Raw genomic sequence first — 26,348 nt, 5'->3', positions numbered from 1 at the left:
ATGCGCTTGGGAGGAAACTGGAGCACCCGGAGAAAACCCACTCGTGCAAGGGGGCAACGCTCTATCCCCGTATCGATGGAATAAACAGATGGCGATTGAGTCTACTTGCTGAAACAGGGGTATGGCACCTCCTCGCAGCAAACGGGAAGGGAGTCCCACAACATAATCTGCGTGCGGTGATCCACCAACCCTTGCTACAGTGCCGGAGTATTACAAAGCGCAACCGCGTAGAAACCATCACCACTGACCCGGCCTGTGAACCAGCGTCACGAATCATCGTTTATAAATTGTCGCCAGTCGCCCAGACAGACAGACAGCAGCAGTTCCGTCCGAGCCCGCCGGGCCAGTGAAGTGGAACAAGTTCAGTTGACTCCCCTCCACCCACCACCCCACTCGACCCTTGGGTCAGCACCACCCACCCGGTTTACTATTCAGCTCAGCGCGCGCGGATTATTCCACTTCGTGACCGGAGGCTCGAAGTGACGCCGACAGCCGCACCACTCCACCTCCTCCCTCACCTAGCCTTGAACCCTGACACCCCCACCACCCCCTTATCCATATCTCAAGTGCCGCTTTAATTACACTGTTCCCGGCTGCTGGCAAACACTATTATTCCACGAATTAATTGTCTGTTTTCAGAAAACATTTAATAGGCGTGGGGATACCAATTATCTCCCGATCGTGTTAGGCGACGCCTCGGAGGCCGTGGCAAATCGTTCGCATCACGGTTACCGTCCGCGCGCACTCGATGAGAGACGCGCGTGCCGAGGATTCGAGCGGAATTAGCAACGGAGACGGCGACACCCGAAACTTTCGCAGCGGGCTGTGGCGGAGCGCTTCAACGAGCCCGCGGAAAGAGGGTAGGGGGGGCACATCGCGATGCGATCTCAGCGACGCACAAAGACGAAAGCCCCCCCCCCCTCCCCTCCCCTCCCGTGTAGGCTTAACAGGACTGTCGAGGCAAGTGATGTGAGCGAGTAGCTACGAAGGGCGGCACGGCGGATGACGTGGGCCGGGAAAGCACCACGCATGCCCGGTCGCCTTTGTCTCACCAGCGGTGATATTTACACACCGGCACCAGATACTCATTTTAAGGCTCGGTCGATCGAGAGGGGAGGCCCAGGAAGCGGGGTTCGTAGTGCAGCTCGCTGACCACTGACACCCCCCCCCCCCCTGCACATGTGAGCGATACGCACGCCACGCACGCCACGCGTGCAAGACACCAACAGGAGGGGCCATTCGACATCCACGAGACGCCGTATTAATCTTGCCCTGATGCACTTCCCTAATTTGGAATTAGAGGATTGATTTTTTTGCGTGCAAAAGAGAGTTTTATCTGATTTCTTCATCCCAAAATCCCTCTTCATTTCCATCGCAATATCCCGGATTGCATAAAATCCCATCAAATTAAAATGGACTGCACAGGATGGGTGGTGCGTGAGGAGTGGGGGGAGTGGGTGGGTGGGAGTAGGGGGAGGGAAATAGGGGAGGGAAATAGGGGAGGGGAGTTGTGGAGGGGGGTGTGGGGGGGGGCGAGACCTCTCCTGTCCACACTCCACGTTTCGACCGGTTTTTGAAGTGGTGGCCCAGAGAGAGAGAGAGGGAGAGAGAAAGAGAGATATCGATTTGCATTACTTGAAATAATGATGATCACTTTTAATTACGGGAGTAGCCAACGCCCTTACTCGCGAGTAGGAGCGTGGGAGGGGAAGACCCCACACGGACACGTGGAACCGATGCGGACCGAGGTCAAATCACGCGGTTTGAGTGGACCCGACTGAAAAGCGATTATGTGTTTTGACCGCCGATTATAATCTCCACAGACTCGATACGTATTTATAGGCGCGTGAATATACGTGCGTGCGTGTGTGTATTCTATTATATTGTGCACATATGCCTTTGATCTGTGGAACAATCGCAAAGCTCAAAGCCCTTTAACTTCCATGCTAAATCCCTGCCGGTGATTGTATTTGATAATGCTTTTTGAGATATATTTCACACACTCGCCATGCGCAGCGTGCCCGACAGCTGAACCAGACGAAGCTTTGAACAGACGACTGAGCTGTCAGCGAGCACCCATTGAGGCCAGTAGGACCGCCTTCGTCTTCCCAATGCTGATGTTTTGTACACATAAAAAGACGATGACAAAGATCCCCCTGTGTAGCCTTAACAGACTGTTGGGGCAAGTGGTGTTAGCGAGCACCTATGAAGGTCGGAACGAGGGGGCGGGTGGCCGGCACCATTCCCAACCACCTTTGTCTGCCCAGTGGCGATGTTTACACACCGCACTGGGTACGCATTTAAGACTGAGTCGACCTAGGCGAGGCCCAGGACGGGTTACGATATTCGTCACTGGCGTTGACCGTGAGCGGGAATCGAACTCGAGTCGCCGGGATCGTAGCGCAGTGCGCTAACCGCTCCACCACCGCTCCACTAATGGTAAGAAAAGGGAGCGATCCACACACACAGACACGCATCCCCCATACACACACACGCAACACACACACACACGCAACACACACACGCAACACACGCAACACACACAAACACGCAACACACACACACACGCAACACACACACACAACACACGCAACACACACACACACGCAACACACACACGCAACACACACACGCAACACACACACACGCAACACACACACACGCAACACACACACGCAACACACACACGCAACACACACACACGCAACACACACACGCAACACACACACGCAACACACACACTACACACATACACGCAACACACATACACGCAACACACACACACTACACACACACACGCAACACACACACGCAACACACACACACGCAACACACACACGCAACACACACACGCAACACACACACTACACACATACACGCAACACACATACACGCAACACACACACTACACACGCAACACACATACACGCAACACACACACTACACACACCTACACACATACACGCAACACACACACTACACACACACACGCAACACACACACGCAACACACACACACGCAACACGCAACACACACACACGCAACACACACACACGCAACACACACACGCAACACACACACTACACACGCAACACACATACACGCAACACACACACGCAACACACACACACGCAACACACGCAACACACATACACGCAACACACACACTACACACACACACGCAACACACATACACGCAACACACACACACTACACACACACACTACACACACACACTACACACATACACGCAACACACGCAACACACACACGCAACACACATACACGCAACACACACACACGCAACACACACACTACACACATACACGCAACACACACACTACACACACACACTACACACATACACGCAACACACGCAACACACACACTACACACATACACGCAACACACACACACGCAACACACACACTACACACATACACGCAACACACACACGCAACACACACACACGCAACACACACACGCAACACACACACTACACACATACACACTACACACACACACTACACACACACACTACACACGCAACACACACACTACACACACACACTACACACACACACTACACACGCAACACACACACGCAACACACACACTACACACATACACACTACACACACACACTACACACACACACTACACACGCAACACACACACGCAACACACACACTACACACATACACGCAACACACACACACGCAACACACACACTACACACACACACGCAACACACACACACGCAACACACACACGCAACACACACACTACACACATACACGCAACACACACACACGCAACACACATACACGCAACACACGCAACACACACACACGCAACACACACACGCAACACACACACGCAACACACACACTACACACATACACGCAACACACACACGCAACACACATACACGCAACACACGCAACACACACACACGCAACACACACACACGCAACACACACACACGCACACACACACACGCAACACACACACGCAACACACACACACGCAACACACACACACGCAACACACACACACGCAACACACACACGCAACACACACACTACACACGCAACACACACACACGCAACACACACACGCAACACACACACTACACACGCAACACACACACTACACACACACACGCAACACACACACTACACACGCAACACACACACTACACACATACACGCAACACACGCAACACACACACGCACACACTTGTTTGTCAACCAGTTCAAAGTAGATTTCAATTCATATTATCCTCCGGCTAATCCTCATTAAACTTGCATATTCTTGGAAGAGTGCAGAGTGTGTTGGACCTATTTATCTATTTACTGGATTAATTAGTGCGGAGGAGTTTTTGTTTCGTGATGACCGTCATTGTTCACGTGCTTGTTCACGTGCTTCCACCGAGTACATCTGCTCCGTCGCGGTCTCACGGCGCGCCTCGCCTCACCACGCACACATCCTCCTCCTCACCACGCACCCCGACTCCCCCCCTGCTCACCACTCACCCCGACTCCTCCCCCCCTCCTCACCACGCACCCCGGCTCCTCCTCGTGGGGTTTCTCCGCCCGGGCTGCCCACGCACTCCTCAACCCGCTGCCGAGTCTGTGATACGCGCCGTAGCCGGGTGCTGCGTGCGCCGTGGCTCAACAGTTTATGAGCTTTGAGGACTCTCTCTAACATCACTCTCCTCTCGAACATCACTCTCCTCTCGAACATTATCTCTGCCTGAATGCCTGTCCTCTTGATCACGTTCTCCACTTTGGACACGGACTATGTATAACGCCAATGCATTTACCAGCAAAGCCTCAATGAGCCCCGGTGTTCTTTAAGCCGGGTGCTCGTGGCACCGCACGTGGCCTGCAAGCCGAGCGGCGTGGGGGCGAGTTCGAGACGTCGTCCTGACCCAAGGCGAGGCGCCACTGCGGCGGGGTGGTCGAGGCTAAGGCCGCAGCGACAGCCAAAGGAGGGAACGGCGACTGAGAGGAGCGCGCTGGGTGGACCGTGACGGTGGAAGGCCCTGAGAGATGACAACGCCTCGGAGAGGCCTCCGTCCAGCAGTTGATAGAGCACGGCGGATGATGATGACGACGACGACGATGATAACTAATCCCATCTTGCATTGTTCTGGCATTGCTACTGCACCGGCGTTATTAACTGGCGTTATTATTACTTAGTAGGCATAACAATAATATATAGGAGGTCCCATGAAATAATTTATAGTGTTATATTTACACGGCGTGGCTGCGCGTGATACGTATGGCTATGAGTGCGGTGCGTGGGAAGGGTTAACAGTAATTATTATTTCGCATCACGCAGAGCGCTCCTTTCTCATTAATTTTCACCGTGACTTCGTATTCCAACCCGAGCCCTTTCCTCGGCCATCCATTCCTTCCGATCCGTCTGTCCCACCACCTCCTCCTCCACCCTCCACTCTCGACCCCTCCCCTCCCGCCCCCTCAACACCACCCATAGTGCAGAAGCACTCCATGCTCGAAGTAGCGTTACATTTACCAGCCTGTTAATATTAAAGCGAATAAGGCCACCCCGAGCAGGGGTCACGGCGAAATGTAAAGACACTTGTATGGAGGTCAAAACAAATGAAAATAAAATCTTGGGCAAAATTCATTTATTCCAGTCTCCCACCACCCGACTCTCCCTTCCAACCACCCAGCCACTCGGCCACCCCAGCCACCCACCCAGCCACTCGGCCACCCATCCAGCCAAACGCCTATCCACCCAGCCACCCATTCAGCCACCCACCCAGCCACCCAGCCACACACCCAGTCACTCGGCCACCCATCCAGCCAAACGCCTATCCACCCAGCCACCCATTCAGCCACCCACCCAGCCACCCAGCCACACACCCAGTCACTCAGCCACCCATCCAGCCAAACGCCTATCCACCCAGCCACCCATTCAGCCACCCACCCAGCCACCCAGCCACCCAGCCACACACCCAGTCACTCAGCCACCCATCCAGCCAAACGCCTATCCACCCAGCCACCCATTCAGCCACCCACCCAGCCACTCAGCCAGCCACTCAGCCACCCACCGCTATCTGTACCTCTCATTGCCAGCGAGCGTATGTCGTGCTCAGGATTTCTGCCGCTGTGTAACGGTTCGCACACCGCGGTGTCACAGTTCACCCACCGCGTTCACAGTTCAGAGGTCACCGGTTCCATTCAATCTGCCGGCCGCGGCAGTTAGAACGTTGAGTCAAAAGTCTTCCACCTCCTACCATCCCTCTCTCGTCGGCAGCTGTCTTCTTCACTCATCTGACGCCATCTTTGTCTTTGCCCACATCGCCCTCATTTCACTTCATCTCTGTCTCGTCTGCATCGAGGAGTTAATGCATAGACGGCGAGAGGTCCCAAAAAACGATTTATAAATAAGCCTCCACTAACCCCCACCCCCCCTTACACCAGCGCCGTCCCAAGCACAGAAACGGTACACCACCACCACCTCCTCCTCCTCGGCACTCACCTCCCGTCCCCCGTCACCACTAATGGTCGGGTTGGCCACGCGGCAGCAGCGGGGGTCTCTTCTGTGTCAGTCGATTGCTGGGCCGTGATTTGCGCAGCGTGCCGTAAAACGGCTTGGACGTCGGGCGGAATCGCAAGATGATTTTGCATAAAATGCTGGCGGTGCAAACGTGGAATTTGCGTGATCATGAGAAGCCCTCGTGTTAGCGATGGGGTGCTGATAATTATTTATGGATGCCACTAGAGTGGTGTGACGGTCGATTGCGCTGGATTTCAATGCAGAGCTTCGCCGGTTCGATTCAATCTCCCGGATCTGCAGTGGAAATAACGAGGCGAGTTTATTAAATTCCTCTCCCTCCCCCTGCCGCCCTCTCCCTGATTCCCGCTATTCGCTACCGCCTCTGTTCTGCCAGCAGTGTGAATGTGTACACCACTGTCGGTCGATCGACAGGCCGCATGTGGCCAGTCAGAGCATGCCTCTACTCCCGTCTCTCTTCGAGGGGCGCTCGAGCACTGCCTCCAACGGAGGCCCTTCCGTCAGCAGTGATGTGAGCTGGCAATTGCAGTGCTGCGCCTTTGCCGTTGTATTATTATTATTGTTATTTTGTATTTCACCCGACCCTGGTTATTGTTTGAAACACAGTGCATATTGTTTCAACGACCTTAACAACTACATTTACGACAGCAACAACGACGTTAAGAAATACAAAAAAAAAGAACAATTGAGAATATATTAACAGGTACGTAGATTTCCATTTGCCGTTAAAAAATAAACTTGTTGGCAGATTCATCTGCTCCAAAAGCAAATGTATATCCTTAACAAGCGAAAAAAATATCAGATATTTTATTTGGTTAAAAGTGATAATAAATCCACGAGCCAACCTTTGTCCCTCCACTCTGCATAATGCAATGGATTTAAATTCCGAGCGCTCATCCACAATTAGGAGGAGTTATGCCCAGAGTGAGACGTTCAACTTGCGAGAGAGGGAGAGATAGGAAACTGTCAGTCTTTTTGTTTTTGTCCACGTGGCCCCCACTGCGACTCCCCCCCCCCCACGCGCATACCTCTACACCAAAGACAAAGGTCCCCCGTATAGCCTTAACACACAGTTGGGGCAAGAGCTGTTCGCGAGCACCTATGATGGCCAGAAAGGCACGCGAGGGAGCGGGTGGCCAGCACCACCCCAGATACTCATTTTAGGCTGGGTCGACTTAGGGGAGGCCCAGAACCGGTTCAGATAATCGTCACTGGGTGTTGGCCGTGAGCGGGAATCGAGCCCGGGTCGCCAGGTTCATAGCGCAGCATGCTAACCGCTACACCACCGCTACACACACACACTCACAGACACCCTCACACACACACTCACACACACACTCATACACACTCATACACACGCGCGTTCGCTGCCTGATATTAACATGCAGGGCTAATTACCGCCGGTTTCAAGAGAAAGGCTGTGGCGGCTCTGTCCCCTGACCTTTTTTTTAGAATATAAACTCTCACCGGTGAGAGATTACATTACCGTCTACGCCAATTTGTGTCAAACGCATCACAAACGCAGCCTGGGGGCTGTAACCTTCGTATTATATATATACATATATACACGTATTTTATACAAAGCACATTTTTTTTATAATTAGTCTTATTTTCTTTGAATAAAAAAAACGCGTGTGTGTGTGTAGACGTGTGTGTATTTTTACTGATGACCTTGAAGGTTTATAATTGGCTGGCAAGAATTTAAATTAGTTTTGCTGTTATACACCACGCATGTGGGTGTTTTGTGTGTGTGTATAGAGGGTGGCCCAAAAGTCAGGACACATATGGTAATTGTATTTACTATCGCAAATGACAAAGGGTTATTTAATTCATTTTAAACCTTGTTAAAACTGGCTGCCAATAACACGCATACATTCTCTATTGGAATTAATTTAGGACTTTGTTTTAGGGACTACATGTGCAATATTTGAGCATTCATCAATTGCGTTTTCATTCTTTGAGGGTTATTGGTCGGGTTTTATAAACACCATCTGAAAAGGAGGAAGAAAACAATTGTCGCTAATAACGATAAGAGATGAAATATTAACTTAAAGAATAAATAATTAAATGTTTGAATGCCAGTGTTAAAATACATGTAAACCATCTGTCCTGGCTTTTGGGGCACCCAGTATAATAACCCCCCTATGTGTCCTATCTTTTGGGCCACACTTTAAATTGCCGTAAATCTGCTCAAATCTGACGTTGTTCATTTGAGCCGGGCTGCTATTTTCGTGGAAGAGGCGAGAGCTTTGGGTCAAGACCGCCCCTTGTTCGCTAATCAAGTGAATGATGGAGCGATCAGGATGTGGTGAGACCAAATCCAGCCATGCCCTCTCTGGCAAAGCTCTTGCCCCCTCTGTCACACATTCTTGGTTTCTTACACACACACACCGACGCATAAATATCGCGAGACAAACGCGACCACTCACCCACCACCTCGTGTGCCGTGCCAGCCTTCATAGCGGTGCTCGTTAACAGTACTTGCCCCAACAGTCCGTTACAGGTTATGCGGGGGGTCTTTGTCTGTTTGTGTGTTCCATCCTCACCTCTCCCGGTCTGTCCGCTGACGCTCTCCGTGGGTGCCTCGTGTGTCTGTGTGTCCGTGCCGGCGGCACGAGCGGTAGCATCGCGGTTAGCGCGCTGCCTAACGAACCCGGCCATTTTTTTAGTTATTTCGCGTAAATATATAAATGCGTCGTTAAACCCGCCACCACCCGACACAGCCAATTAGTAAGGATTGTCACGTAAACAGAACGTGCCATCTAGTACAGCACACCGGTGTGTCGGAGAGCCAAGCCACAACATTTACAATCTGACCAGTAATTGCAACGAGCTTCATCAGGCGACAGCCAGACGCTCTGTCGAAGGCTACCACGTGGGTGCGTGGGGGATCTTCTTTGTCGTTTGCGCGCAGGTGCAAGTGCAACCTGCACGCCAACACGTGCCTCTTCAACGACGGGCGCCTCGCGTGCGACTGCGAGCACAACACCATGGGCACCGACTGCAGCCGCTGCAAGAAGGGATTCCGCGGCGGCGCGTGGAGGCCGGGCTCCTACCTGCCCTACCCGTCGGGCACCGCCAACCCGTGTGGGTGCCCGCACGGCGCGCCGCGCGCGCTGCCCACAGCAGCCTCGACGGATTGTTGAGGCTGCGCGGGACACGCCGGTGCAAACACACACGCACACACGTGGGTACACGGCTATACGCATGGAGATTTTATATACATGGACACGTGGACACAAAGACTAAGATGTGCCGTTACAGCCCCGACATGTTTTGAGGTTCGGAGTAATATGTTGTTGGTATTACGATTGTGATTTTTTTTATTGTGTGGCGTTTACCCTGGAGAGATAAACATGCGACGTGGGATATTGTCGCGCAACAACTCCCCCCGTGTAGCCTCGAACACCCTGTTGGGGCCGGCGCTGTCAGCGAGCACCTATTAAGGCTGACGCAGTGCACACGAGGTGGTGTGGCCGAAAACTACGCCTGGCCATCGTAGTCTCTGGACTGGCGATGTTTACACACCGCATCCGGTACTCGTTTAAGGCTGAGTTGACCTAGGGGAGTCCCGAGAGCGGGTCAGATAATCGTCACTGGTGTTGGCCACGAGCGGGAATCCATCTCGGGTCATTAACCACTACGCCACCGCTCCCGACGAGTCTCCAACTCCAATAAGACAAAGCACCTTTAAAGCCTCAACAGACTGTAGGGGAAAGTGCTGTCAGTGACAACCTCTAAAGGCCGGCACGGCACACGAGGGGGTAGGTGGCCAACACCACGCCCGACCGTCTTTGTCTCCCTATTGGGAATGTTTACACATCGCACCAGGTTTAAGGCTGAGTCGACCTAGGGGAGACCCGAGAGCGGGTCAGATAATCGCCACTGGTGTTTGCCGTGTGCGGGAATCGAACCCGGGTCGCCAGGTTCATAGCGCAGCGCGCTAACCGCTACACTACCGCTCCCCGCTCTCTCCTACTGCACACACACAAACAAAGATAAGTATCCCCCGTATAGCCTGTAACAGACTGTTGGGGCAAGTGCTGTGGGTTACACACACACACACAGATAGATATCCACAAACCCGCACATGTAAACATGTTTGAACCTGTAAAGAGTGTCTGCCGTAGCTCACGATGCATTCCTCCCCCCCTCTGCCTCTCTCCTGTTGTCGTCGTGGTTGCAGGCCAATCGAGTGACACTAAACGTGAGTACGTTTTAAGTCTCCCTAATTGAGTTGTAGAATCAATGTTCGCGGCGCGTGCAGCCCCGCGGTTGTCTCTGTCACCAAGCGAATCCGCGACTGGTAAATGGTGGGCCTGGTTATGTTCTGCGTCTCCACACGGGTACATTTGTCCAGCAGAGCAAGTGTCTGTTTACGCGAGCCCGACTCCGTATCGGTTTCGATCTTCTGGCTCTCATCAGCTTGCCAGGCGTCGTTAAACGGAACGCCGCGGGATTGCCACCCGTCACGGCTGCGTGTTGTTGTTGTACTTCCGCGTAAAATTGGGGTCGCAGCGGTGGCGAGGTGTTCACTACCTCGCCTGGTATACAGGAGGTCGTATGTTCGATCCCTGCCCTGACGCCTGCTGTATACAGCATTTGGGCTTTTCGTGTCTCTCTCCCCGTGGTCGCGTGGATTTTTCTCCGGGTTGCTCCGGGTTTTCCCTGAATCCACATCACTTCGTTGAGCTATCATTTGTGGCCAGGTCGCTTCTGAAAAAGAGCTACATAGCTCAGTGAGCCTTACCTGGTAAAATAAAAAAAGTTTAGTTTTAGTTGAACTAGTTTAAACTCAGCTGTAATCATAATTAGTATTATAAAACAAACAGTGATATATTCCACCCTTTTGTCAATCTGCTAGATGATAAAGGTTTCTCAGCAGTCTTTCGGGCTGTTTGACCATACTTCACCACGCTGGTCACTGCATATTGGTTCAGGAGAGAGGGAGGTTCCACGACAATGGGGTTCGAATGTCACTCGCCACTGATGTGAGCCGTGCCACCCATGAATAGCGTGCATTGCGCGAACCGCTGCGCCACCGCTCCACCCCCAGTTCACAACAACGGGCGCTGTGTACAACAAGAGGCTCGCAGCCTTCGGCGTCATTCAAAACCACCAGTTCCTGAAGAACTGCATTGGAATGGAGGGGATTTTTCCCTTTAAGTCACCATGAATAAATTGAGCCAGTGTGACAAAAACAACAGGCAGTACTGTGATACGACAGTAGACCGGTTTCATACCATTTTATTTAAAACGTTAAGGACATTCATCGATGGTGACTTAACTAGTGGTTTAATTTGCAAAATCCTTGGGGCCGAGAGATTCTGGGGGCATGCAACATGCACGTGTGTCTGTTGTTGTCGTCGTCAACATTTCTCGTCCTCCGCCCTGCACTCATTTTCTTGACTATTTGATGATTTGAATAAACCCCAGTCACGACATCAACAACAACAGCCGCCATTTGCCACCCACTCAGGGGCGGTGACTTCATCACAGCGCTTGTGCCAGGCTAGGTGCACTTTGAGGCCCTGCGAGGTGTGGAAGACTCGCTGCTGACAGGAGGTCACGGGAGAGACCCAGGAGTTTTATATTGACTGAGCGTGATGACTGAAAGATGCACGCACGTAGACAAAGATTCCCCGTATAGTCTTAACAGGCTGTTGGGGCAAGTGCTGTTAGCGAGCATCTATGAAAGCTGTCATGGCACACGAGGGTATCGGCGTGGCCAGCACGACGCCCAGCCGCCTTTGTCTCCCCAATGGTGATGTTTACACATCGCACCAGGCACTCATTGGGGCCGAGGCGACCTAGGGGAAGCCCACTACTGGTTAAGATAATCTTCACGGATAATCGAGTGACGGATAATCGAGTTTGACTGCAGGCCTGTAATTCAGATCGAACTTCTGGGCGGACGGAGAGGTGGAAGGGGGGGGGGGGTCAGTGCGCGGGGGGAAAGAATGGGAGGGGGGGGATTAATAAAATTGCGACATCGTTTCAACTGCCGCGCCGGGCGATACAAAAAAATTCGTGCCGACGACCTCGGCATCGCACATCCAGTGCGCTCACTGTAACAACCACAGCAGTGTCCGTCGCCTAAATAGAAATATTCCTCGCAGAAGTGGGTTCTAATTATAGATTTTGAAGCTTTCGTGACTGCAAGAATTCATATTCTTAGGTTTTTTCGGTAAAGTCACGTAGGTAAAAATTAAAGAATAAAAATGAATAATAAAAATAATAAAAACAATAATATAACTAAAATAATAAATCACGACGTTTCGGAGGCAACACAAGCTTCCGTCTTCAGGTGGAACCGTCACAGCACAATTGCTGTATCAAGTAAAGAGAAGTCCCAAGAGACCCGACCTTATATATACTGGTTAAGGGGGGGAGGAGCCTACGTGACTTTACCGATAAAACCTAAGAGTATAAGTGGATTCTATTTTGCCGAAACTTTCATTTAGAAAATTACGGCTTTTAATTAACCGTGATTTTTGTTGTTGTTGTTGTTGTGGGTGGGAAGTCATGGGTGTCCGAGCCGGGACCATCAACCCGACGCACTTGAGAAGCCGGTTGAACAGAGGTGGCTTCCCAGGTTCATGAAACCCGCGTGCTCCTTGCTGGTGGCAGCATCTCACTGAGCCACGCGATGCACCCCGACTCCTCTGTAATTCTGATTTGTTAATTAGTGCACACTGCGCGTTTCAAATTCGGTAATGAATGTTATTTCTTTTTCCTTCCTCCCCGTCAACAATTTACTGCGCCGGCTTGAAATACTTTCATGGGAATAATTAGCGGTGGGAACTAATGAGCAATGTTAGTTTAATTTAGCTGAATGTGTGTATTTAGGGGGTTTGTGTAAAGAGCTAAATAGACGGACTTTATTTACGGTAACGCAAGCGCCCATTGAGAGCACAAGTCTCTTATTCAAGAGAGACCCTGGATTGAATTAAATACAGCAAAATCAGCACGGATTTACGCAAAGATACATTGACCTACAGGGACCCGTATATTTGCATAGACACCCATAGCCTTACACAGAGACCCACGGCGTTACACATAGACCCATAGATGTAAATTGAGAGCCACAGACTCATACGGAGACTTACATAGAGATCCACAGATTTGCACACTGACTGACGTCGAGACGTATGGAGAACCATAAAGCAGAATTACGCAACAGTACTTACACAGAGACCAACAGTCTTACATAGAGACCCATAAACTTACATAGAGATCCTTCGACCTACACAGACACCCATAGATTTACACAGAGACACATAGATTTACGTAAACACAAGAGCTATATGAAGAGGCAGGAGACCATTCAGAGGCGGAGTCTCCTAACTAAGGGAGACCTTAAGTCAGTAGAGCAGAACAGCACCGCCAGTGTTAAGGGCCCTGGAAGATAACATCACAGAACTACTGCTGAATTGGGACATCGAGGCGGTACTCCTTTCCTGTTTACATCCCTGAATCTGTGGTGGGCATTCCACATCCCTATGTCGGGAGCGAGTTTTGTAATTTAAAAAAAACACTTTTGACTTCCCAACAAAGTGGCCCTACTCATTGCATCCATCCCGGAAAAATAATGGGCTGAGTCAACCCACCCAACTGGGATTTGAACACGCGCGGCCTTCCCATTGCGAACAGCTCCACACCTTTTCATTCCGCCTTCGACGAGGTTAGAGGACCCACGCTCTACCCCGCCGCTGACTGTGGTTGCAGCCATTTACACTGCTGGGCAGACAGAAGCCGGGCTGGGGGGTTTAAGAAACCTGCACATCGTTTTAACTGCCGCGCCTGGAGATGGGATAGAACCAGAGACATTTCGATTGCAAGTCCAGTGCGCTGACCATCACTCCACGGCAGCGTTCTCGCCGTCTGTAGTTCTAATGAGTTTGCAGGCGGTGCCATTTGTTGACCTGTGCCATCTCTCTCTTTAAACCAGCTCAGGCCTCCAGGAAACCACGTGACTTCTGTGTGGCCACACCCACTCTGAACCCCCTCCCCTCTCCCCGCCCACTGTGAAAACAAACGCCGCTCCTCTCTGTGCGGAAGCAGCGTCGAGACCCTGATGCAGCTTCTTCCTCCCTCTCCTCACCTCTCCTGAATCATTTGCTCAGATTCTCCGTTCCTTTCCCATCATTTTTCTCTCATTCCCCATTCATTCTCGTATATCTCTCTCTCTCTCGTTCCGTTTGTCTTTTCCCCCATCCATTACGCCCTTGACTCTACTCCCCTTCACGCGGTGTAGCCACGGGTAGCAACGCCTTGACGTCGTTGAATTTTAAAGACAATGCTAGTTTGGCCTTTCCCACCCAGACCACTTGCATGCCCCATCACCGTTAAAGTTACATAAGCCTGTCAATTATTACATGAACGAATGCCCTTGAAATCAACTGATGCCCTTGAAATCCAAATTAATTCCTGGTTGGTGGAAGACAATGTAATGAATAATTAGTACTTGTGGTGGAGACCGTTATTGGCTATTGTTCAACGTTAATACATTTTCAGACTTATTTGTATTAAATTAGAACAGAGCATTGCATCGTGCTTTTCAATGAACACTTCTCCTGGCCCATTGACTACTGGCAGTCGAGGACAAACTCTATCACGTCAAAAATAACATAAACAATAGGTCAATTAAACCTTGATGTACAAGCAAATCATTATATAATAAGTACTCATACAAGACTTACATAAACCATTCCAGTTACGAATCATTACAATATGAATATTATTCGATGAGCAATTCAAAGATGAATAATTCGATTATCTGGCAAACACATGTACACCCCTTTGTCAATTCGCTATTACACGAGGCGTTTCAAAATCTCTCTACTCTATCTCATGCAAAACGTAAAACTAAATTATGGCTGTAATTTGTTTTTAATGCACAAATCAAGTATTGTTAGACTTAACATGAAGCACGGTCTCCGATTCACAATCGATCTTTGGATTAGGCCACGCACCAACCTGGCCAAATTTACGTTGTTGAGACCTCCACCACTCTTCCAGCTCACCGGTGAGTTGAAGAGCAATTCTCAGAACCACACTGAGCAGCAATCGGATGCGCTGTTTCGCTTGAAGCTGCGCCAAGCATCATCAGGACAAGATCCAGGGAGTCCGAATGATTTGAATCTGGAGAGTCGTGGGGCCTCACTCAAAAAAATCAATGACAAACAAAGCATTGTTGAGTGGGCTGTTTTTTTTTCTCCCCCAATTTTACTTTCTCTTTCGAGAGGGCCAGCAGTCACACCGCCCCTAATCACCGACCGCCGCCGCACTGAGCCAGTGCTCGTGACTTGGCTACGCGACGTCAACTTTCGCCCGACGCGAAGCAGAGGGATTGGCGCTGGGAGCCGTGTGAGCGCACGAAGCAATGGAGCAATCATAACCCGCCTTCAATCGATGCTCACCTACCGAAGCGAAATCAAACGCCACCCGTAACAACGGCCATATGCTGCGGTGCGAGTCGCCCGGGGGGAGTTTTTTTGCCTTTCGCGAGAGACAGAGAGAGAGGAATTCACGAATTAATGGATGGGCAGAGCATCACGGGAAAGTTCACGGAATCAGACACCGTTGACAACTACTAGCCGCCTCGCAAACTGAATTTTGTAGGTGGCCGGGCGGCTCAGAGGTCAGAGGGCCGAGCAGGCGCTGACGTGTACCTTGGGTTGGAATCCAGGCAGCCAGCCCGGCAGCCAGCCAGCCCCCTGTGACCGCAGCGGGTTCTCGCGTGCAGCGAGTTGATGGTCCGAGCGCAGTCGCCAACGGTTGCACATTGCCGCAATTTGCATCGGAGAGATGTAACATCTGAACCGGTCCTAACCTCAACCCCACACCCCGCCACGACCTTCACGAGCATGGCGAAGTATGGCCTAACAACCTCACCGCCCACGACTGCTATGACGTGGGGATACCCTCGCCCAGCAGTGGATTGCCGACAATCAGTAAAATATTATTATCATAATAAAAAGGTTGCAATTTATGATATTGTAGGTCTGTTAATTATAGGGGTTTTCCCCCTTTTTCTGGCAACAAAACTGAAACCTTTTTACAAGGAATCATGTGTTCATTAACCACAATACTTGTGGTCAGAATGCAAACAAAAAACACACTCTGATAATATATGCATTGTCCTTGAAACTGATTGGTCCACACCAGAAGTGGCTTTCTTTTGAGCCTCGTCTTAATTGGTGCTAGACCAGAGGACGCCAAAAGGCGTACAGCTCAAAGACAATGCACTATCAAAGTAACGAGGGCTCGGGGTAAGCATCGACATCATTAGACCTCCTTTGCCAGTACCAAAATATAATGATAGGGTTTTTCCCCTTTTTTCTGTACGCCTTTTGGCGTCCTCTGGTCTAGCACCAATTGAGACGAGGCTCAAAAGAAAGCTGTCTTTGGTGTGGACCAATCAGTTTCAAGGACAATGCATATATTATCGGAGTGTGTTTTTTGTTTGTATTTTGACCACAACTATTGTGGTTAATGCACACATGATTCCTTGTAAAAAGGTTTCAGTTTTGTTGCCAGAAAAAAGGGGAAAAATCCTATAATTATATTTTGGTACTGGCAAAGGAGGTCTAATGATGTAGGCCTGTTGTTATTGCTGTGCTGTATGGTGAAAAGTTCGGGATGCTATCGAGCGATATCGGAGTGTTAATGAGCTGGTTCACCCCCCACTATCCCCCCCCCCCCCCCACTAGCTCCCCATAGAAGAAAGCCCGTGGAATTATTCTTCAGAAGAACGCAACTTGGAAATACAGAGCGCTCAATTCGGAACCCAGCTCCAGCCCTGTCCTCGACAGCCCCCCCCCCTCCCGCCCCTCTCCGCCCCGCCCCTCCCCCCCTCCCCGCCCCTCCCGCCCCTCCCGCCGCTCCCACCGCTCCCCCGTGGGAGATGGAAATGCACCACGCCAGAGGCTGCCTGTGCCTCCCAGGGGCTGTGGAAGCGCACGCCAAACATTGGGCTCTGACTCCACGACGCCTTTGGCCTGGAAGCCACATGGGTGCGTGGGAGATGCGCAGTCCTTCGGAATAAAATAATAATAAATACAAACTATTACGTTAATTAGACTAACTATTTATATATATATATTTTTAATCTCTGTGATATTTAAGACACACAACTTTTTATACATTATATATTTACATATTTATAACGTAGCTGAAATTTCTTCTATTAATTTTATTTATTTTTATTTTTTATGGTTTACTTACGTGACTTTGCCGATAAAAGCCTAAGAGTATGAATCCTTGCAGTCACGAAAGCTTCAAATCTAGAATGGAATTTCCAGTCGCTGCGGCATCGCAGGCGACCGGCTTCAGGGCCGCGCCGCGAACGTTCGCGTTGCGCGCGCCGCGATGCCTCTCGGGTGGCGGACTGAACTTTGCAAACGAGACGGGGACACGAAAACAACAAACAACAAACAACAAACAACACGGGAAGCGACGCGGCAAAACAATCGTACGACGTTCAATTGGTTCATATTCTTAGGTTTTTTCGGTAAAGTCACGTAGGTAAAAAATAAAAATTAATAAAAGTAAAATAAAAATAAAATATAAATCACGACGTTTCGGAGGCAACACAAGCTTCCGTCTTCAGGTGGAACCGTCACAGCACGATTGCTGTATCAAGCTGTCGTGCTGTGACGTCTTGATTTATATTTTATTTTTTATTTTACTTTTATTAATTTTATTTTTTTACCTACGTGACTTTACCGAAAAAACCTAAGAATATGAATCATTGCAGTCACGAAAGCTTCAAATTTAGTACAATTGGTTAATAATCGAATCGCCCCCGAGCTTTAAATGCTCTGGCACGTGCATTGGGCTTTGTCCTGGTCGCCTTTTGGCGTCCTCTGGTCCGACACTGGCAATGAGACTGGGCCATCATGAAGGCTGACTCTGGTGCAGGCCAATGCCGTATGCTATATTGCCAGGCATGGTTGATTGCATGGTTCACCACAAGTACTGCGTTTGGTCAATGCGAACTCGATTCCTTGCAAAGAGATTTCTATTCGCTGTTGAAACATCTTACCACCTGTTTTATCGCCAGTGATTGTCGAATCATGACAACCACTGGTCGAGGAGGGGAGAAATCGTGGCAGTGCGCAGTTGCTGCTGCTGTTGCTGCTGCTGCCTGTAATCACCAAGCACTGTGGAGGGTGGGTGGATCAGGTGTCGTGAAACTCCCTTCTACCCGTGGGCGTCCAGGAGGAACCTTTACCCGCCTGGGTCTTGCCAGGAGAAGGCATTTGTTTCCATCTGTATGGGGATCGAGCATTGCCCCCTCGCGCGGAATTTTTCCAGGCGCTCTGGTTTCCTGCCACGTGTATAAGCACTCATTTATTGGCTGAACATTCCTTAATGTATAGGGGACCGCAGAGCTTGGGAAATTGTTAGTGCCAGCTCCCCGCCTGGCTGCTGCTGCCTTCCAGTTTATCTGAGATTCCTCAGCGATTGTGAGATGCACAAACGACGACACTGTAACAAAAAAAAACGAAACATGAAACATCTCTAAATAAAAAAACAACCACATATAATCCTTTATTAATTCGTTGGTGCACTAGGGAAGTGGTTTAACCATACTTCACCACGATGGTCATTACAACTTTGGGATATCCGTTGAGGTGGTGGGGACAGGGGCACAGGACCGATTCAAATATCACTGAACCACGCATGTCAGCCGTGGCCAGGAATCAAACCGAGATCACCAGAATCATCGTTGCAAGCGAGCTCGCGCCGCGCCCACCGCCACTCCAACCGCACTCGATACGAACAAATGTTCTCGCTTTGCGGAGAAAAAAAAATCCTGCCGGCTCACTATAACCGCTGCACCGCCAATTGAAAAGCAATTACACTAACCGGAACACCTGAACAGATCATTAACTGTGGCCGTTATCGCGCGCCTGAATATCGCGCGCGCACTCGGGGCTAATTCCGTGCACGTGGTGGCAGGTGGCGGGGGGGTGGAATAATTCAACGATGACATGCGCAGGTCGCAGAAGAGGGCTTACGGGTTGCCGAGTGCGAAAGCGCCACCGCTCCACCCACTTTCTGAGATTCTGCCGTGAAGCTCGTGGGCCAGGGGGGAAATTCAGAAATAAAAATAAGTATAACCCGTAAAAAAAGTTTTTCACTATAAATCCTTTATATGCGTGGCGGCTAGAGTCCTCTAGTCCTCTGGCTTGAGATTGCTGCCACCTATGGGTCAGATGATTGTCTGCCAGTATTAAGCAATTGGTAATTAAATATTTAATTTGTTTTCCCTAAACAGTGTAACATTTTGGAATACAATTTTCACGAACATTAATTGTCTCGCACAACGAGTCTGTGTGCAAAATGTCAGCTCGATTGGATCACGGGAAGTGGATTAAAAAACGACCGAAAGATTTGCACGGTCGTAAGCAAGCAAGCAAGCACGCAAGCACGCAAGCAAGCAAGCGGACTTAATATAAAGGATTTAACAACGGGTAACAACCGAAGGATGCAACGACTTTAGTCGTACGCATTTATTAACGCGGCCAGTGGGAGTCAAGTACGTTGACGGTGATTTGAAACGAGCGGGCGATCGTACAACTGGCCGTCGTTCGGCCCACAGAGACAGACAGAGAGAAACTGGCAACCGCTACAGTGGTGCCAATCCCCTGGTGATGTCACCCCCAGGTGGCGTCGCTGGTCTTGTGATCATCTCGGGGACGAGTGGGATATTTGGTTCCAGCTCACGGGCGAAACAACCGAGGCCGCATGGGAGAGCTTGGTGGCACGCGATGATCACTCAGCGCTAGCACGGGACCTTGCTCATTTCGAGAAAGCTATTAACTGCGAGCGATGACAAATTAGATAGCGCTGTTTGTCGCTGGCCGTTCTGCGTTTTGGGGTCTTTGGGGGACCTGTGCTCAGGAACGGTTATTTACGAGAACTGATTTGAGCACAGTCACACAAACACACACACGCATGAACGCACAAACCACTCCACGCCCCAGTGCAAACAGACAAAAAAACAAAGACCCCCCCCCCGTATAGCCTGAACAGACTGTTGGGGCAAGTGCTGTTCGCGAGCACCTATGAAGGCCGGCACTGCACACGAGGGGCTGGGTGGCCAGAATCACGCCTGGCTGCCTTTGTCTCCCCAGTGGCGATGTTTTTACACCCCACCAGTTACTCATTTGAGGCTGAGTCGACCTAAGGAAGGCCCAGGACCGGTTCCGATAATCGTCACTGGTGCGTGGCTCTGAGCTGGGAACCGAACTCGGCTCGCGAGTGTTCGTAGCGCACTGCGCTGACCACTGCGCCACCACTCCCCCAACTGCTGCTCTCTCTACACGCATGCACGCACATACATACACACGCGCACACGCACGCCGCATCCATAATTCATGGATGTTCACCGGGGAGGGGAGGCAATCGATTCTACAGGTTTGCCCGCGATGGTCCTTGAAGGAGAGATGTTAGAGCTAACATGATCAATCCTCGGCCCAAAAAAAAAAAAACCGAGGCTGGAAAGGAGCAGAAGGAGGGAGGGGGAGGGACATCAGCTGGGGAATCGGACCGGATAGTACAGGGACAAGGTAAAGGTGCAGCCCTGCAACAGCTCGCTCACGCCACTGCCGGCGGAAGGGAAATCCACGAACTTCAGCAAGCGCCGCTTTGAGTGATTTCGTCTACTCCTCTGCAGCGGTCAGACGTCTTGGGAGTGCCCACTCTTTGCCCCACCACACGCGCCCTGCCCATCATCTAACTGTGGGGGGCCCACGCATTCTGCTGGGTGGACACAGACGTGGGGAAAGAGGGGCGGGGGGGGGGGAATTAAAGAAACTGGCACCATTGTTTCAACTCAGAATATGTATTCATAATGGAGGAATCCGAGGAGCTATACAGCTCTTTTTTGCGTCACAGCTGTCCAGTATAGATGCACTTTGAACTTCTTTCGCACCGTACGTATCGAACCGTCCTAATCGAAGGTGCAGGGGGGGAAGACAACGGCGTTAGTGTCACTGCCGTGCCGCATGGGAGATCGAATCTAACAGGCGACCTGTGGATTCGTAATAAATGTGTTTTGGGGTTAGATCGCGTTAGTATAAATTCGTCGTAACCCTCCACCACCCGACACGGCCAGTAATGTTTGTCACTTTAGTTACTACTTTTTAGCCTACCGGCGTGTTGGAGAGTAAATCCACGACATTTACAATGTGGGTGTTGTGACGTTTCGCTGCTAATTACATCCATCCAGCATCATCCGGCTATTCGCCAGAATATTGTTCACGTGACAAACCTTGCTGGCTGTGTCGGGTGGTGGAGGCTGACGACGCATTTAAACTTACGCGATCAAACCCAAAACGCCTTTACCATGAACAATATCGGTCGCGATAAGCCCACGCGTCAGACTGACCTGTGGATTGCCAGAGCGGCAGGCCGCTGTACACGGAGGACGAATTGGTTAGCGGATGGGAGCAATTGGCGTAGAGGGGTGGATGGCGTGCGGCTGTATCTTCACTTCGCCGCCGCTCTTATCTTCAGCAGATCTTCGGCAAAGAGATAAAGCGGCGGTGAAGCGAAGCGACAGTGCGGGCGACAGATTTTCTTTTTTTAAAAAGAAACGAGATGGATTGAGACGGACAGATCCCGAGAGAGAGAGAGACGCTTCTTGTGTTGTGTGTGTGACCCCCTCCCCCCGTGCCCTTCACCTTCTTCCACTCCCCATCGTTTAAACTTTACCCTCTCCCCTTCTCGCGGTTCCAGACGCTCTCCGCTTCAAACCTCCCGGCGCGGCACTTCAAATGACGAGCGGGGGATCTCGAATTTCTCCCACGCCCCCTGACTCGCCCGGCACCCCGCCTGGTGTGTCCACGTGGCACCCACCACAGTTGGTTTGATTGGCAGGCCGTGTGTGGTGGGGGTGATGTGCGGGTACTCCAACCTCATCGAAGACTACTGGCCTGCGTGGAGGAGTAGGCCAAATACCCTCCAGAGGGGGTTCTCTCCAGAGTCTTCTAGAGGCCCCTGTGTCAGCAATGGCATGCGCTGGCGGTAACACTTTGGAATTTCCTCTCATAGTCTCGGTGTTATTCAAGATATGATTAACTTTCTGAATTCAAAGAAACGCATCAACCCTCATCTATTAGTGCTGCCTTTGGGCCCCAGTGTAAAAAAAACCCAAAACAATTGCAAGGCTCCACGTTTATCTTTCCAACTTGTTCTCTTGAAGTCGAATAATACTGCAACCCTCTTGCTCCGTCACCCCCCCCCCCCCCCCCCGTCTCTCGCCTTACCTCCTTCCTCGCTCGATGCCCTCTCCTCAACCACCACCACCACCACCCCCCAATCGCGCCATCGATCTGTGTCGGGGCTGCTGCGAGGGCACGGCAGAGGCACACACACACACGCGCTCGTGTATCGTTAGTGCCCATTAGCTGGCGGTAACGGCTAGGGCAGTGGTCGTTGGTTCGCAACAGCGCCCGCCAGCCCGCCCGCCAGCCCACAAAGGAAGACCGCAGCCCCTCCCCCCCTGTCTGCGGGCTCGGCTCCGCGAACACAAACAAGCGGTCTTGGTGGCTGGGGGTGGGGCTGCAGTTTACGAAGCGGGCAGTCCAAAGCGGAGCCTCAACCCCCGCCCCGCCTGCCCGCCCGCCCCCCCAGGCGCATCAATCACTCACGGCAGAAAGGAGCGTGCCGAGACGGACAGGGCGAGAATATTGCCGCCTACACCGAGGAAGAGTCCCGTGTGGAAGGAGGGGGAGAGGGGGGGGAGGTGTTGGGGCTGTTGGGAAAGTGACAATGAAGTGCAATTATATAAACGGTGATCATCATCACCGTGATGATGATCAACATGATGATCAACATGATCATCATCAACGTGATCAACATCATCACGATGATGATGATGATCGTTGTCATCGTGATCATCATCTGAATCATTAGCCGGGCGGTGGCGGCTCTCCGAGAGTTGGTGGACCGCCACGCAGATGATGTTGTGAAACTCCCGCACCGTGGGCGTCCAGGGTGGTGAAGTATGGTCAAACAACAACATGTGGCGGCCTTCATCCAGCAGTGTATTGACAAAGGGTCGAAACATTTGTTGTTATATATTATTTGTTGTGTAGGAAGGACATCAGGTGCATCATGTCATCATCCGTCGGCACGTGACATCGCAGCGTGCTGTCACGTTCACGCCCGCGCCCATTGACACGGGGGCAGCGACGTGACCGCCTGCAACGACAACGACAACGACAAAATTCGAAATTAAATTGCGCGCTCGTAAAAATTAATCGCTGGGTGGAAGATAAAACGCGGCGCCGCACGCAACACAACAAACCGACGGCGGCGGTGATGGCGGTTTCGTGACGTTCGTATCTAAATCCTCGCCGTGAATACACGCGGGGCTCAAACCCCGGGCCGAGAGGTTGGGGATGTTGGGCCGCTTGCTGCGCGCAGGCGGAATTTGCAGAGCGTTTTCTCTTTTTTTTGTTACGTAAAAAAAAAGTGTTTGTCCGTTCGCGGGGTGAAAAAAGGAACCGTCAAATTACTTCACCACCGTCGCACTCGCACGCAGCCGACGCCTCGTATCTCTCCGCTCGCAAAGCGCTCCCGAGGACCTAAAGCCCCCAAGTGCTGGGTTCGCACAGATCGGCCCGGTCCGGATAACCCTCTTGAGCCCTTTCTAGCCAGTTCTACGACTTTGTTACAAAGATGATGATGTGATGGTTATCATCATCATAATCATCATCGTCACATAGGAATTCCAGAACGACACGAACTCTCTCTGTCTCTCCCGTGAAGCCCCCTCGTCGTTGCTAGCAGACCACGACTTTGGCATTTAGCACCGGGACATCTTGCTGCCAAACGCAAGAATAGAATCGTCAACATCATCATCATAAGCAGCAGCAGCAGCGATGTTCTATCCACTGCTGGCGAAGGCGTCACAAAGCCGTCGCTATCACTCGCGCGGTTCCGGGGATGCCGACGATCCCTCGAGCTCCTCCTACCTACACGCTGAATTCAACGATCCATCTCCGCGACGGGCGTGCAAGTTATTGCAGACCGCGCTTCCTCCTTCGGCTGCCAGTCCGTTGTTAGTCTCGACCAACCGGCCACAGTCGCCCCTTCTCGCTACGTGTCCTGCCAAAACCTGCTCAACTCCCTTCAGTCAACGCGTTGTCGCTGGCACGTGGCATGCTTTGATCCGTGCCCTCCGCTGCCTGTCTCGGTGTAACTCAAAACCACGAACCTCAACCAGTTCGCTTTTCCGTTGACACCGTCTCGGCCGCTTTAAAAGTCCCGCATAAGCTCTCCCCAAAACAGCCAGCTCTTTGCTTGTAGTTGGATATCTCGACTACGTGTGCTGGGTTTGTTTGAAAGGTGATATGCGGATGATTATGCATTCTGTGTTGTTATATTTTGACGAACGGAAGGAACACGACTGGACAAGCCAGACAGGACGAATGGGAAACAATACAAATGAGAGACGTTAAAATGAGTCAAACAGGAAAACAGTTCTGGAATTGAAGTTCAGTTCAAAGAGTTAAGAGGAGGATGGGGGGGAGGCTACACTCCTACTTTGCAAGTATCAAAGTATGAAACATAAGAATAGGCTTTACCCTTTCTGGCAATACAACAGTTGTTAAGATGTGCAAACACTGGTGAGACAAGGCCATAAGGAAGACTGCCATCTGGTGTAGGGCAAATCAGCTTCAAAGACAATGCATTAATGATGATTATCAGAGCATGTTTGTTTGCATGCTCACCACAAGTACGTGTGGCTAATGGAGACTTGATTCCATGCAAAAGGTTTCTATTTGGTGTTTGAACATCTGCACGCCTCTTGTTGTATTGCCAGAAAGGGTAAACCCTATTCTTATTACTCTTTGAATGTATTCTTATTCTACATTCCTACTTTTTGCCATCGCTGCGTTCATCTCATTGCATCAGCGCCGTCACTCAATTCGCTGCGAGTGACGCTGGCTCTGGCTGTCCTATGGATAGACTCGCCCCCGCCATAGGAATGTGGAATTTCCACCACTGGCTCTGCAGGGCTGTAGAACGGGAGATGCGCACCGTTACCTCAATGCTCATTTGAGCCGAAGGAAATCGATTTTAACTTTGTGACTTTGCTTAACAATTCAAATCGATTTTATTGACCCACCCCATACGCCCCAAGTGTTTCGGTCACACTTTAGAAGCTTTTCTCCGGCTACGTGAGGACAACTTTTTGCTGCGCCCGTGGTCTGGAACAGCCTCCCACCATTCTTCCGTGCTGCCCTCACCCTGCCCCTCGTTCAAGATGCCCCCTTCCTCTCTGCCTGTCACTCACTCTCTCTGCCTGCTGTATTCTGACAAGCAGATTACCTCCGTGATGAACGCATACCGAGAGTGGCGATGCGGGGGGGGGGATGTTATTGCCTTTTGAACGGACGAGGACAGCGGAACAATGAATGGGTCTTTTATTGCGAGCAGAGGCAAGGCAAAGTTGTGCTCGCAATTCCCTTCATGCAACGCACGGCCTAGTCCACTCTCCAGGTCTCCCCTCCCCCCTCCTCCTCTTCCTTGCGTCAACTTAATCTCAGAGTCAGAATGTTTAAGCGGGGGGAGGGGGGGCGGAAGTAATTTTGCCGTTTAAAGGAAGTTATTTATTTATTCGCTTATTTAATTTATTTAACGCAGGTGTTGCCCGTTGGAAGTATGGGCACAAAGCAGCGACTCAAGGTCGTTTGGGATCCGCAAGGGAATTTGAACACAGACCCAGCAGCCGCGTGCTGGCGCAAAGGGAAGAGCATTCGCGTGGATGG

The 26,348-nt window shown here is 51.0% G+C and overlaps 1 protein-coding gene across 4 annotated transcripts in view; it reads left to right on the top strand.

Moving 5' to 3' along the window:
- The window catches only part of LOC133341736 (netrin-G1-like), an 84,389-nt gene that overhangs the window by 32,793 nt on the left and 25,248 nt on the right, over nt 1-26,348 (top strand). For all 4 annotated transcript variants that reach the window (XR_009755059.1, XM_061550395.1, XM_061550393.1 and 1 more), the window contains exons 5-6: nt 9,467-9,639; nt 10,739-10,759. Coding sequence is in view for 3 of the 4 variants with exons in the window: in XM_061550395.1 (XP_061406379.1) it covers nt 9,467-9,639; nt 10,739-10,759 (194 nt within the window). In the remaining variant the exon portion in view is untranslated. The remainder of the gene's footprint in view (nt 1-9,466; nt 9,640-10,738; nt 10,760-26,348) is intronic.

This window comes from Lethenteron reissneri, chromosome 12, assembly GCF_015708825.2.
Source record: "Lethenteron reissneri isolate LAM-NWPU_2019-01 chromosome 12, ASM1570882v1, whole genome shotgun sequence".
Lineage (NCBI taxonomy): Eukaryota > Metazoa > Chordata > Hyperoartia > Petromyzontiformes > Petromyzontidae > Lethenteron > Lethenteron reissneri.
The sequence above is the reverse complement of the archived record's forward strand: the minus strand, read 5'-3'. Positions and strand labels throughout refer to the sequence as shown.